This window comes from Equus przewalskii, chromosome 14 (genome assembly GCF_037783145.1).
Source record: "Equus przewalskii isolate Varuska chromosome 14, EquPr2, whole genome shotgun sequence".
NCBI lineage: Eukaryota > Metazoa > Chordata > Mammalia > Perissodactyla > Equidae > Equus > Equus przewalskii.
Window position 1 is genome coordinate 44,220,820 of NC_091844.1, and position 15,328 is coordinate 44,236,147.

Genomic DNA, 15,328 nt, shown 5'->3' on the forward strand with positions numbered 1-15,328 from the left:
TGCAGTTCCCTTATTTCATCTCCTTCAGTTACTACCTTTCTTTCCCAATAATAAACATATTCTCACATCTACTGAGATGATGTCAAAACTTTTCCTTTGACATGAACAATCACTTTGTGTCCAACTTTAATGTTCAAGACTTCTGCTTTAAAAATAAAGACAGAAGGCAAGTAAATTTTGTATCTGCAAGCTGCTTTGTGGCTCTTTATGTTAAGACCCAAGAGCTGTTACTAATCTAACAACAGGTCTATTTGGCATTGGATCATTGTATAACATAATGTGTGCCCTGTTACCTCCTGTGGAGAGTTGAGTACTGGGTTATTTTTGCTCCTTCCCCACCCCACCCAAGAAGATTTTCTAGTTAGAAGCTGAGATAATCTATATGTTGGGTCACATGATGTATGATCTTGCTTGTTTAGTCAACTTGTAAATTTATACCTGAGGCTGAAACCTAGAATCTCTTAGAACCTCCAGTGAACAAGAATTTCTGGCAAATGATTTTGTTTTCCACTTCTCTATATCGATGGTATTCTAAGCTGTGATATGCCCCTTTTTTTTTTTTTGAGTGGATTTCTTTCACTCTGTTTATGGAACTTTGAAAAACATTAGGAGCAAAAAAGTTTGAGTTCATTCATTCTTTTTTTTTCTCCTATATAATTCTGATTTTGTTCTTTCAGCTGGTATATTTCTCTTATATTCAAACCGAGTGTAATGAAAACATGTTTTCTTTCAGGATATCCTTCTTATTAATGTAGTAATTGAACAAATGATCTGTGATACTGATCCTGAGCTAGGAGGTGCCGTTCAGTTAATGGGACTTCTTCGTACTCTAATTGATCCAGAGAATATGCTAGCTACAACTAATGTAAGAAATTACTCTGAGCTAAAATGTTTGGTCTACTCAGTTTTAGATGATTTTATATATAATAAATTATGTGTAAATATATAAATTATATGTAAATTGAAAATTTGTACAATTTTGTGATGTAATAAATACTTAAGTATTTGTACCCTCAGTATCAAGTTGCAATAGTGTTCCTATAGCAGTTCATTTGTGGCACAATACAAGATTGTGATCTGTTAAAATCTTACAATGTTAGCACTTCTATTTATGGCCCTTGGCCTCTGTATGTTAACTTCTTAAAAATTGATACACATTAATATGAATACGCTTAACAGTACTGAACTGTAAACTTAAAAATGGTTGACAGTAATTTTGATGTTGTATTTTTTTATCACAATAAAAAAGATTAATGTGTACTGAATGATCTCAGATGCACAGTAAAAGAAGTCATAAAAAAAGAACTTAAGGAGGTATTCCAAAATACTGATAATGGTTGCCTCAAAATGGTGGGATATTTTTCCTTGATAAGATTCCCTCCAATTTAGAGAATATGTATCTTATTTTTAAATCATTACAAGTTTGTTGGACTAGTTGTGTAAAAAATAGTGGCCAAAAAATCAATAGGCTTTGTTTTCCAAATTTCCAAGTAACAGATTTTTAAAAATAGATCTAAATTCTGTCTTTTTTCTAATGGCTTCATAAGTTGATTTGGTTGTTTTTCAAATTTGGATAGACTGCAAAATTTAGCGTTTCAAATTTTAAGCGGTTAAACGTTGCTCTCACATTGCTTGATAGATTCTTCATTGTATTTCAGATCATAAGCATATTTGAAAATAAATTGTTCTGAATAATTTTCCTCAGAAGACCTTTTTATAGTACTATCTAGTCTTTTTCCTCCTTTCACATTTTTTCATATGTAATATGAAATAGATTTGATTTTTCAATTCTGAAGAAATGAGATTCAAGTGAATATAACTAGTTTTCTAGTTCTTTCACAGTATCTTAAAATATCTGTTGTTTGTGTATGACCTGCATTGCTAATTCTTGAAGATGTTTTATTAATCATAAAGGTAATAAAGTCTTTTTTTAATTATGTATGTTTCAGAAAACTGAAAAAAGTGAATTTCTGAATTTCTTCTACAACCATTGTATGCATGTCCTCACAGCACCGCTTTTGACCAATACTTCAGAAGACAGATGTGAAAAGGGTAGGATCTCTTATTTATCTCCTCTGATTTCTGTTTTTAAAGAGTGAAATAAGTATTATAACTAACAGGCTGTTTACTTGGTGTTTTATATCACAGGGAAATTATTACTAAAAAATTTAAACCACAATATAAAATCATGATTTTATTTCTGAGTGTCTTTGTCAGAGAATAGTATAGAAAATGTGGAAAAGAAGATTACACCTTGAGGAAGAGAGACGTAAACACTTAGCAAAAGAAGGAGATTGTTCCCAAAGTTGTTAGAGTTAATATCTAGAGTGAATAAGAGCAAACAATATATTGCCTACATTAGAAAATCCAAGAGAACCATCATTTTGGAGAACAATTAGGAAATATAGTAAAAGCTCTCTAATTTCACAATATAAGAATCAGAAGCTGATGGGTTCATCAAAAATGTTGGTTAAAGCAGGGAACAGAGTAATAAACTCTTTATAAACATTTGCTCTAAAATGCTAACTCATTTGCTGATATTTTGTAGAGGGTCAAGGCTTTTTTTTTGTGGTATGTGTTTTTTATTGTATTTCCATATTATCTTTCTTGTGTAAACTACGCCCCTAATTCATCAGCTCTAATTTCTCGTTTCAGTTTATTAAAGTAGGATGAAAACCTAAAGATATTTTTGAAGCCATCTGAGTGCAGAATCCTACTATGATTTTAAGTATTCATGGTTGTATATGTGTGATTTGGCAACAGTTTTGTTTTTATTGAGTTCTACTGTATTCACCTTAACCATAGATATTACAGTTATATGACATTTCATCAATCTGTAATATTTAAATTACATAATCATACTACCACAAATAACTAGCATAAACAAGGGACTGACTCTTTGACAAGCATACAGCTCAACTGCTGAAATGACTACATGTATGGGAACATATTCTCTGAGATTGTGGTTAATTTTATGAGTCACTTAAGAGAATGTCTACGAAACAAAGTTGTAGAATGGGCACACCCTACGTAATACCATCACTTCCATTTCTGAGTATGTATCCTAGGGAACATTTATACGTATGCATGACAGGTATAAGAATGTTGTTTTATTTTTCGTGGTAGGAAAATGATGAAAGTATCATATATTTGTATAATGGTATACTGTTAGCAGTTAAAATAATTGAATTTTGATCTGTCAACTCACTGGTTCTCAAAAATAAAGTTGAGGGTAAAACACATTGCAGAACATTTTATTGCAGAATGGTTCCATTTATATAAATTAAATACATTTTTAACATTCATTTTAAAATAAAACACTTTGAGCGTACAGAAGTATAGTAGATAATAGTGTAACAGACACCAGTATACTTCCTATTGGCTTTATCAAAACTAACCTGCCGTTTTTTTTCAGGTGTTTTTAAAAGAAAATAAATTACAGATACTGTTGGAGTTTCTTATGTACCCCTTCACATTCTCATTCTACCCCACCCACCCCCATCTTTCAAGAAATGCCACATTTGGAGTTTATTACTTCTATGTTTGTTTATATTATTATGACATGTATAATATAGTATTATTTTTCATGTTTTCAAACTATATGAATTGACTTGTACATATTATGAAATTTTTTTTCTTTTTGGCCAGTGCTTTTTTTTTGAGATCTTTATTTTTCATATTTATTCATTTTTATTCATATTCATTTTATTTCATATTTATTATTCATTTCATATTCAAAATATCATATTTATTTTTAACTCTGGCATAGTATTCTCCTGTCTGAGTGTGCTCTAATTTAGCCATTCTGCTTCCAGTGTACATTTGTTTCTAGCTTTTTGCCGTTACGAACAATGCTCTGGTATACATTCTTGTGTTTCCCTACACAAATGTGCTCTAAGATGTGTGCCTAGAAATCAGAACTTACTTATAATGTTCTCCTTATTCTATTTTATTATTTTTGCATGTATGTGTGAGGAAGATTGGCCCTGAGCTAACATCTGTTGCCCATCCTACTCTTTTTCTTGAGGAAGATTGACACTAAGCTAACACCTGTGCCAATCTTCCTCTATTTTTATGTGGGAAGCTGCCATAGCACAGCTTGATGAGCGGTGCTGGGTCTGCGCCTGGGATCCAAACCTGCAAACCCTGAGCCACTGAAGCAGACTGTATAAACTTAATCACAATGCCACAGGGCTGGCCCCTACTTATTTTATTTTTTAAAAAATTCAAAGCATAAATGACTAATTGTTGATGTATATGTTACTGTGGGGTTTAAGAAACTCCTATATGCAGAGACATATCTTAATTGTTGGTGGATGACTAAGATGAGCTAAAATAAGATATGACAGTCAGTCTGTAGTTGTAATCTCATTTTTTATCAGAATATTTATGATTTGTCTTTTAAAGATTTTATTTTTCCTTTTTCTCCCCAAAGTCCCCTGGTACATAGTTGTGTATTTTTAGTTGTGGGTCCTTCTAGTTGTGGCACATGGGGTGCTGCCTCAGCATGGCTTGATGAGTAGTGCCATGTCTGCACCCAGGAGTCAAACCAGCGAAACCCTGGGCCGCTGAAGCAGAGCACACGAACTTAACCACTCGACCATGGGGCCAGCCCCAATGATTTGTCTTTTAATAATTCTGCATCTGCACCCAATTCTGTAAAAGTTGCAGATAGAGGTATAATATTTGACTGAAGCAACTAATTATTAATGGTTATTCTGGAGGTAAAATGAGATTATGATCAAAGACATGCTTTGAATATTGTAAAGTGCTAGGAAAATATGAGATTATTACTGAAGTAGCTGATTTTAATTTTTTTTATTAGATAATATAGTTGGATCTAACAAAAACAGCACGATTTGTCCTGGTAAGTATGAATTCTTATTTTATGAACTAATACAAATTATAACCTTTTCCTACTCAGAGTATAATGCATTTATACAAGGCTAAGAAAGGCATATTTTTAATAAAAATCCAAAAATAGATTTACTTTTTCTTTACTATGAAGAAAAAAATTCCATTTTATCCAATATAAAAAATGGAAACTCATTTGAAATTTTGTTTTTCTTTTGTTCTATAAATTTAGAGCTTGTTTTCTGACCTTTTTGAGAAAATGCCTGAAAGTTGAGGATTTAGTTACTTATTTTTGAAATCTAGTAAACTAAGGCAGTTAATTAGGAATTCATCTTCATGACAGCCTTATGCTTAAGTATTGTTTATGAATCTGAGTGTAAACACTGTTTCTTATACTTGGACCATGCATACCAGGTATGGGTCTGGTAGTATGGAAAATATGTTGTGTGTACCTAGAATTCTGTCTTTCCTATCAAGCTCATCAAAGCTCTACTGGAGCCATTTTCAAGTAAGGAGACCGTTCAGAGATATAATGAGTAATTTCATGTCTTAATTTGGGAAAGAGAAAACAAGACATTTAATTAACACTGTAGATCAATGTTAAAATCTTTTATAAGTATAATTTGGAAGCTGAGAGATAAAGATAATTTGTTTTTAATGGTGAGGGACTAGTTCAAATATTGGCTGTGTTGTTAGCTGTTATGCAGATTGGTCTGGAGCAAGTAAAACTCTTCACGTGCATTTAAAGTAGAAAAGATTTTGAAATACCAGAATTGTATTTTGTCTATTTAATGGCTATTCTGTTATTAAAAAGATGCTAGTTTATTTCTGATAGCATCATAGTTCCACAAAATATTTATGTTTGTAATCTTGAAAAATAAAATAGTTGGACTAGATGATGTCAATCATTTTTTCTGTTCTATAATGTGCTTCCATAATTTCCTCACAGTTTAATATTTCCTTACCTAAAGCATTTATAATAGGTGTAGGTAATTACCTGTATGAGCCCTTGTCAGAGATCCACTTTTGATGTTCAGGAAGCAATTTGAAATCATTCCATGAATGTATAAACCAAAGCCACTTGAGGAAAGAAAAAGCTAGTTTATTTCAATAGACCTTTCTTAGGTCTCATGATTTGATGTTTAAAAGATTAGTGTTGAGAAACCTTGGTGTAATATTTTTCACTTGATATTCAAATACCCAAAAGTGTCCTTTCCTTAAAAATGTCTTCAAAGAAAGCGTATTAATTTTCTTGGGAAATTTGCATGGCGCCATGTTAGGCAAAAAGTTTGAGGTACTTCCTGTTTACTGTGGACTCTTAGAGATTCATTAAGATTAATAACGACAGCACAAATTCAGGAAACATTACTAAGAAAATCTAAATGCAGTGAGAGTTTTTATTGTCATGTTTGTAGATTTTTATTCAGGCTTTTTTCCTCTTATTATTATTAAATATTTTATATGAGAGCCTTAGAAAGTATCTATTTAGTTATCCTTCTGGAGATGCTGCCTAATGGCAAAGTAAAAATCTATAGCTTCTTTAGTTAATATAAACATGAGGAGGAAATAGAGTTTTACTTTTGCTCTAAAATATAGGATGTGATTTTATTCTCTTAATTTAGATGTATTGCAATATTTATTTTTGTTTTCATATGATGACTTTCTTTGTAGATAATTATCAAACGGCACAGCTGCTTGCCTTAATTCTAGAGCTACTCACATTTTGTGTGGAACATCACACATATCACATAAAAAACTATATTATGAACAAGGACTTGCTAAGAAGAGTCTTGGTCTTGATGAATTCAAAGCACACTTTCCTGGCCTTGTGTAAGTAAACTAAATGAAAATTCTTGTAAAACGTTTAAAGGAACAACATTTTTAATAGAGATAAAAGCCGAAGTTACCTATGTGAATTTACTTGTTTTTTTAGCAGTGTATATGCTATTAAAGAGATGATTATGAGAGGCACTAATCTTTTATTTGAAGGACAAGAGGAATAGGTCACAGTGCTTCCTCACCCATATATTGCTCACATTTAGATTCAGTTAGCTTAACTGTTTGAGAGAATACCATGTGCAATGATAACATTTCACTAATAGATCCAGTACTGCTGTCTTTTACATCTGCTTCGTCAAATTGTCGTTTAGTAGTAACTCTTTTTATATTTTGGAGATAGAGGCCTTGAAACATTTTTGTGTAACTCAGATTATTTATTAAACTTGTAAAATAGCTTAAGGGTAGTCCCCTAGTAGACCGCTTGGACCTATAGTAATCAAACTTAAATGCTGATATTTGCTCCAGTGTTGATTTTTGGCAAGCTATAAACTTTCCTTTCCTCTCATAATTTCTCCTGCAAATAGAGGTGAAGAAGCTTCCTTCTCCCTCCAAATAAAGAGAGCTTTATGGGTTACTTCTTTTTTTTTTCTTTTCTTTTCTTTTCTTTTTTGTTTTTGTTTTTGTTTTTGGTGAGGAAGATTGTCTCTGAGCTGATATCTGTTGCCAGTCTTCCTCTTTTTGCTTGAGGAAGATTGTCCCTGAGCTACCATCTGTGCCAGTATTTCTCTATTTTGTATGTGGGATGCCGCCACAGCATGACTTGTTGTTAATGTCTAGGTCCGTGCCCAGGATCCGAGTGCATAAATCCTGGGCCACTGAGTCAGAGTGTAAGAACTTAACCATTATGCCGCCAGGCTGGCCCTGGAGGTTATTTCTGAGCATAAAAATTATAGTTAAAATTTAAACATTTAATTAGAGAAAAAGTTCATCTCTCTTCTACTTCCTTTATTTTTTAAAGACCTTAAAGTAACCACTGTTAACTGCCTGCACTATTGTTTTTCCATTCCTTTTTCCATACCTGTACAAATTTACATAAACATATTCATATGTGTATAGGGTTTTTTTTATTTTTACAAAAACAGGATTATACTAACACACTTCTCAGTCTCTTAATATTACTCTAGGTCACTGAATATGGTGTGAACGAATTTTTTTCCTAAACATAACTGAGTAATATTTCATATAGTGGCTCTTCCACAATTTATTCTACCATTCTCCAGTGCATGGATAACAAAATTATCTGGATATTTTACTATTCCAAATAACACCGTAGTAAATAGCCTAGTACATAAGTATTTTAAGTGCTGGTTTATTTATTTATTTCCATGAGATAGATTCCGAATAATGGGATTGCCAGGACAAAATGTGTATATATTTTTAATATATTCTTTTAAAATTTTAATTTGACATATAGCCTCTAGATTACTTTCCCAAAAGATTGAAGCACTTGACATTCTTCCAGCACTCGATGTTACTGCTTTTTAAAATGTTATCAGGCTCATGATGGAAAATGTGGTATTCCATTTGTGTTTTAATTTACTTTCTTCTTGACAACATCTTTTCATATTTTAGTGCTTTTGCATATTGTCTGTTGCAAACTGCCTGTTATCTTTTTCTTAGAGCTCTCTTTATACTGAAGATACTAACAATTTATCAAGTTTTGGGGAAAAAATGTCCCAGCCTCATATGTCTTTGCCTTTATGGTATTGTTTTCCATGTAACTGTTTTAAAATTCTTAATGATGACAAATATGTCTCTTTTCCTTTTATGGCTTTTTTCTCTTGCTTAGGAAAGTCTCCTGAGATTATACCAATGTTCTCCTCAATTTTCTTCTAATATTTTTGTTTCATTTTTTTGTGTTTATATATGGAATACACTTGAAATTTTGTTTTTGCATATGGTTTGAAGTAAGGGTCTAGCTTTGTTCTCTTCTAGATGAATTGCCAATTGTGCCACCACCTTTATTAAATAAACTATATTTTCCTTAGTGAATTAAAATGTCACTTCTTTTATGTAGTAAGTTACCGTATATACTTGTGTTTTATTTCTAGACTGTCTATTCTTTCATTTCATTAGATGAAATAAATGGGAATGTTTATTCTTATGTCATTATAGTATCTCTGTTGTAAAGTTTAATATCCACAAAGTCCCTCCTCATGTATATTTTTCATAATTTTCTTGGTTCTTGTACATTTGTTGTTCCACGATAACTTAAAAATAATTTTATCCAGTTCATCCTGATTGAATTTACTTTAAATTTGTATATTAATATTAGAAGGATCAGTGTTCTCATGATGGGTTTTCCTCTCTGGCTTTCTATAAGTAGTCCTTTTTGGTGACTGCAGAGTAGTCCCATTTATATGGCTATATCATAATTGAACTGATCTCCAGTACTTAAGTGTTTATATTGCTTCAAGATTTCCATTACTGTATTATAAGAAATGCCATTTAACTATAGCTTTGTGTGTGTCAGTTCATTCACCAGCAGTGGAAGAGCATGCCTGTTTGCTCAAATCTTTGCCAGAACTTCAGTCTTTTAGTTCTGCCACAGAATGAGGTGATATTATAAGTCTAGCACTTCTCTCCACATTGTTTAGTGTTAGTTATTAGAAATTTATACTTTATGTAACCTGTTTTCTGTTTTATTCTCAGATAATGTTTAGAACCTCTTTTGACAGGCACAACTTTTAATGACTTCCATCCATGAACAGAGAGTTGAAATGAGAGACAGACATTCAGAAACCTTGTGTTTTGAAAGATTTGGCTAGTGGTGTCAGTAAAATAAATTAAGCTACTTAAGGAAAAGATCACAAGTTAAAGGATCAACAAACATAAAAATAAGGGATTAAAATTATAGTCTTTTGTGTTTCACAAAAATTTTAGCAATAATATTTAGCTAAGGAAAAGACAAAAGGAAAATTTCTTTTCCATATTCTAAAATGTGGAAAGCCAGATTATACTATTTATACATTACTTTATCATTCTTTTACAAATACAGTATAATCTGCCACAGTACATCTTTACCCAGGGCAAAATAGCTCATAAGCAATTGGTAAACAAAGGAATGATGTTATTATAATGTGGAGGTACTGTTGGTTCACAAATGATTTTTCCAGGGCAAAGGGAGCTGTAATAGTGGGAGTGTAACTATAGCCTTTATCAAAAAAGTGAACAACCTTTAGCTCTCCTGTGAAACTGACAGCAGGAGCCCCTTTGGCTGTATTTTCAGAAAATTTAAAAGTAGCACCTACCTTGAAAGCTTCCTTCCCCAGAGAGATAAGACAATCTTGGCTCTTGGCAGGTTGCACCATTCCTGTGCCCACCTTAATGACAACCCCCCACTGATTCTGAGCTGTCTTCACTGCATTGTCTCAGCATCGACAAGCATTGCTGCTAAATATGGCCAGAACTTGCGTTCTAAGGTCTTTGTGTATTTTTTAATCTCTCTGCCATGGAGCTCCCTGCCTGGGTAGTTATTTATCTCCCAGATACCAATTATTGTAAAGCTTTGGCAACAAAGTTGTACGGGTTTTAAGTGGTCTTTTCCTAACTCTGTTTTTCTCAAAGCCCAATTATTTTTAGTGTACAATTTTGCCTTTTATTCTAGAAGAACATATACATTGCTCTATCCAAAAATACCTGCGTAATAATTAATATTAGTAAGATCATCAACTTATTCCTGCATTATTTTTAATTAGGTGCTCTTCGTTTTATGAGGCGGATAATTGGCCTTAAAGATGAATTTTATAATCGTTACATCACCAAGGGAAATCTTTTTGAGCCAGTAATAAATGCTCTTCTGGATAATGGAACTCGGTACAATCTATTGAATTCAGCTGTTGTTGAGTTATTTGAATTTATAAGAGTGGTAAGTTTATATTAAAGAATTCTTAGTAGAGTACAGTAATTTTATGTTTAGTGATGTTAATGTTTTAAATTACAAAATTCAGCACAGTCCTTTAACCCATATTTACTCTATTCTTCTCACTTCAGTTTTTATTGGTCACATGTTTCAGTATCATGTCTGGCACATGTGGACATTTCATTGAAGCATGCCATTTATGTGATCTCTGTGATCTGTTGTAAGGATAGTAATAAAAATGAATGGAAAAGCTGAAAAATAATTCCTTTGGTAGACATCAATATAAGATGCATAAAAAGTAGGATTTATCATGAATTTAAGTCAAAGAGACCTGAAAGTTAGGTGGACTACTCCCATTGCCTTATTTTACAGATGAGGCACATGCGACACCCAAAGTGATTAAATGACCTGTTCAAGAGCATCCTGTTACTTAGGAGCACAGTCAGGGTTTGAAGATACGTTGCAGCTCAGTTTTGGGCAAAAAAAAGATTTGTCATAAAAAGATCTGGAGAGGGCTCTGTGTGAATAACAGGGATAAGACAGATAACTGTAGAACCGGTACAATAAATTTACCCTCTCCTATACACTGAAATCATTCCACTAGGGGAAATGGCCACATGGTTAGAAAGAACTTGAAACAAGAAAGTCAGATATAGAAATTTGTTCTCTAGTTTTGTTTCTTACAAATCAGATTTCTACTGATGGCAGACTATTCTCATATGAAGATTATTTGGGTGACTGAATTGTTTTCCTAATAGTGGTCAGTTGCCAAGAGTATGATTTTCAAAGAGGATACAAGTACTGTCTATAGCCTTAGAAAAGAAGCAGCATAGTTAACTAGCTCACCAAGTCTCTGAACCCAGGTTCACAGTACACTGTTTAATGACTCAGAGATTAACTTATATTGTTATACCTTTAAACTTTTTGGTGAGATACTGATAAAATGAATTGTAGGATTCACAACCCCATCCCCATTCCTATGATTGAATTTGTTTTTCTGAAAATAATTAAAGAAGTGGCTTGTGTATTTCTTACTACTGTTAAAGTCCTGAATCACAACTTTAGTTATTTTTAATAATGAGTCTGCTTTGTACCCATGGATTTACAATGATAATTTAGAATGATTCATTTACAATTTAGAAGTTATTACTGTCAGTTTATTTCACAAAGATTATACCACTGGAAGATGTGGGAATAGACAAGTACAAATCGAGTTTATCAGATCTGTATATGTAATATAGTCGGAGGAATCCATGTTTATTATTTAGGTAAGGCTTATCCCATTATGATAGCAGTTAAATGAGGAGTCATTAATTAAAGCCTAACATTTGTTGAAAATATAATTTCAAAGTCTGCTTTCTAATTAGCTGTGTGCTCTTAATCCAGCCATCCAATATCTCTCATAGCCTCAATTTTGTTTTTCTGTAAAATGAGGATAATAAAATCTATTTCATAGAATTGTTATGAGGATCAAGTGAAATTGTACGCGAAAGTCCTTTTTAAATTGTAAAGTGTTATGTAAATGCAAAAAGTAAACAGAAGACATAAACTAAATCCATTTACTTTTCAAATGTTCCTTATAGTGCCCCAAAAGGGCTCCAGTGAGTTGCTTTTTTCCAAGTTTTCTGTGGAGTCCTGGCTCATGTATAAAGAAAGTAGGACATTAATTTTTGGAAAGTCATTTTCAAAACCCTCTTTTGTTCAGCTTTGGAACTATAAAAAATTTTTTTAAGTTTTTTTCCTCACAAGCATTGTGTTATATTTGAAATGTAAATTTTGTGCTTATACAGGAAGATATCAAGTCTCTTACTGCACATATAGTTGAAAACTTTTATAAAGCACTTGAATCGATTGAATATGTTCAGACATTCAAAGGATTGAAGACTAAATATGAGCAAGAAAAAGACAGACAAAATCAGAAACTGAACAGGTATTATTTAAGTATATTGCATTTATAGCTATAAAATTAAATCCGAAATCGTCTGCAGTTTGGATCTTACATATGAAATTTACCCAGGAATTTTTTTCCATCATTAGGTAGGACCGGGTTATATAAGAGAGTAGAATATCTTCCCTAGCCCAAATCTTTTATATGAAAAATTACTGCTCCATATTGTAACTCAAGATAAATTTTTAGTTTAGTTTACAACATCCTTAAATATTTTGGAGTGTTCCCTGGTTACATCTTGTATCATGATTTGAGGTGATTATGATATAAATTTTACTCAGTTAAAATTACTTCAGCTCCTCTTGGTTATACGTATTTATTCTCAAATTTAATCTGGTTGTGAACTTTAGATCATTACTCAATATTTGTGATATGTTTCTTACAGTGTACCATCTATATTGCGTAGTAACAGATTTCGCAGAGATGCAAAAGCCTTGGAAGAGGATGAAGAAATGTGGTTTAATGAAGATGAAGAGGAGGAAGGAAAAGCAGTTGTGGCCCCAGTGGAAAAATCTAAGTCAGAAGATGATTTTTCAGATAGTTATGAAAAATTTATGGAGACTAAAAAAGGTATTAAAATTTTGAATTTTCGAATTGTGCACCCTCTTCTTCATTACAGAAACTATTAAGTTGCGTGAAGGTGTCGTCATAGTTTATAAAGCGTGAAAGACATGAATTTCATACTGAATCCTGTCCTTTTAAAATTACACACTTTTTCTAAATCTGTTTGGGAGCTCTTTTCATGTTTAAAATGTTTTTTCTTGAAACTGACCATTTTATGATGCTCTCCATTTGCTATTTAGAAGTTGTATTGTCTGCTTATACCTTGCCTCCTGTGTACAGTCTTGTTTTGTTTTGTTTTGTTTTTTTACTGAAAACTCCAACAATAATAGAGACCACATAGATCCATAGAAACTTTCTAGAGCATTCCATCTTTTACAGCTAAGGAAACTAAACTCAAAGAAATAACTTTGCTCTTTGAAATTTTAAAGTCATTATAAAAGTTTCATAAAGATACAATATCAAGAAAAGAAGTAAGAGTAAAATTTCCCTTGTCTTGCAAATATGTTTAACTTGTATATAAAACTAGGATCTTACTAGTATCTTTCAAAAGAACTAATCACTTTAATTCTGTAGCCTGGAAAATTACCATTATTGGAATACTGTGCTGTCTATATCATTTAAATGCTTAATAAAAATACCTTAAAAGGAAAAAGCATTTCCTGGACTTCACGTAAGTTTGTGATTTTGAATATGAGATTTTCTAAAGGCATTTCTCATTAGTTAGTGTTTCACTGATTTCTTGTTACATTTTCCCTGAAACTGTTGTTCCCAGCCTCACTTATTTTCCACTCGTTAGTGCCGTAAGTTCTATTTACTTCAGCCTAGGGGAGCAAATAGCGTATTAAAATGTCCTATGGAATAGATGTGTTTGGTAGCCAAATTCTTCTACCTTTGCTCATTACAGGCACTGCCCTGACTACTGTCCAAAGAGGCAATGAGGCCATACTTGAAGTACTGCATCCAGTTAAGAATCATATACAAAAATAGTAGCAACCAGATGTTAAAGGATAGTAGACACCTATGTCATAAAAGAAACAGATAAAGGAACCTAGAATATTCAGGAAATAAGATACTGATAGATATGATCTTATCTTTAGGCATTTGGAATAATGACTTGTGGGAGAGATTATTAGGTTTTTAAGGAGTATAGAAGTATAGAGTCAGTGAGTGGAAGCTGCAGGGAGACAATCAAAGGAGGAGTCAGCTGGCTAATGAGTCCTTGGAAGTGTCCTAGAAACAGCAATGTAGAATTCTATTAGAGGGTGGCTGATTGGTTTTCTTTTTGTTTTTTTTTTGTTGTTTTTTTCTTTTTTGAGGAAGATTAGCCCTGAGCTAACATCTGCTGCCAATCCTCCTCTTTTTGCTGAGAAAGGCTGGCTCTGAGCTAACATCCGTGCCTATCTTCTTCTACTTTATATGTGGGATGCCTACCACAGCATGGCTTGCCAAGCGGTGCCGTGTCCACACCCGGGATCCAAACCGACGAAACCCAGGCTGCCAAAGTGGAATGTGGGCACTTAACTGCTGCACCACCAGGCTGGCCCCAGGGTGGTGATTCTTAAGGCCCTTTATAATCCTGAGATTTCTAAGATTCCAGCTAATAAAGACTTAATCACCATACACATCATGCTCTACTTTTATCTCTCTTAATAAGTTTTTAAATTATCTTTAAATTATTGTTTTTTTCAAATACTTTGACTTTGCAATATTTACTGATAGAGGTTCAAAATTTTGCTTCTGCTTTAGCAAAAGAAAGTGAAGACAAGGAAAACCTTCCCAAAAGGACATCTTCTGGTAGCTTCAAATTTACTTTCTCCCACTCCACCAGTGCTGCTAATGGAACAAACAGCACAAACAGTAAATCTGTAGTGGCTCAGACACCACCAGCAAGTTCTAATGGATCCTCTTCCAAAACTACAAACTTGGCTACATCAGTGACAGCCACCAAGGTATGTGAAACTGCTCTGCACACAAACTTTGCTTTTTCTATCTGTAAAATTACTTCAAGTTTACTGAAGAAAAATTGGATAATAAAAATAATTTTAAAGGAGAAAAAGTTGCGTGCATTGTCATAGAACATGACTGCTAATGTTTGATTGATTTTAGATAGATAGATTTGTTTATCTGACACATAATTGAGGTGGTTCTATAAACACAGTTTTGTATCCTACTTTTATTTATTTCTTATAAGAGTTTTTCTCTGTTATTAAAACATTGTTGATGACTGTAGAATTTCATGTATTTGGCTGTATCGTAATATT

General features: G+C 32.7%; 1 protein-coding gene across 2 annotated transcripts in view; it reads left to right on the forward strand.

Annotated features, from left to right (window-relative positions):
- Window positions 1-15,328, forward strand: part of PPP4R3B (protein phosphatase 4 regulatory subunit 3B) — a 67,415-nt gene that overhangs the window by 41,382 nt on the left and 10,705 nt on the right. Inside the window, exons 8-15 of one of the 2 annotated variants that reach the window (XM_008512709.2) lie at window positions 734-865; window positions 1,950-2,052; window positions 4,826-4,867; window positions 6,526-6,684; window positions 10,392-10,561; window positions 12,346-12,485; window positions 12,889-13,073; window positions 14,814-15,016. In XM_008512709.2, the coding sequence (XP_008510931.2) occupies window positions 734-865; window positions 1,950-2,052; window positions 4,826-4,867; window positions 6,526-6,684; window positions 10,392-10,561; window positions 12,346-12,485; window positions 12,889-13,073; window positions 14,814-15,016 (1,134 nt within the window). The remainder of the gene's footprint in view (window positions 1-733; window positions 866-1,949; window positions 2,053-4,825; window positions 4,868-6,525; window positions 6,685-10,391; window positions 10,562-12,345; window positions 12,486-12,888; window positions 13,074-14,813; window positions 15,017-15,328) is intronic. The other variant, XM_008512710.2, reaches the window with a different exon arrangement.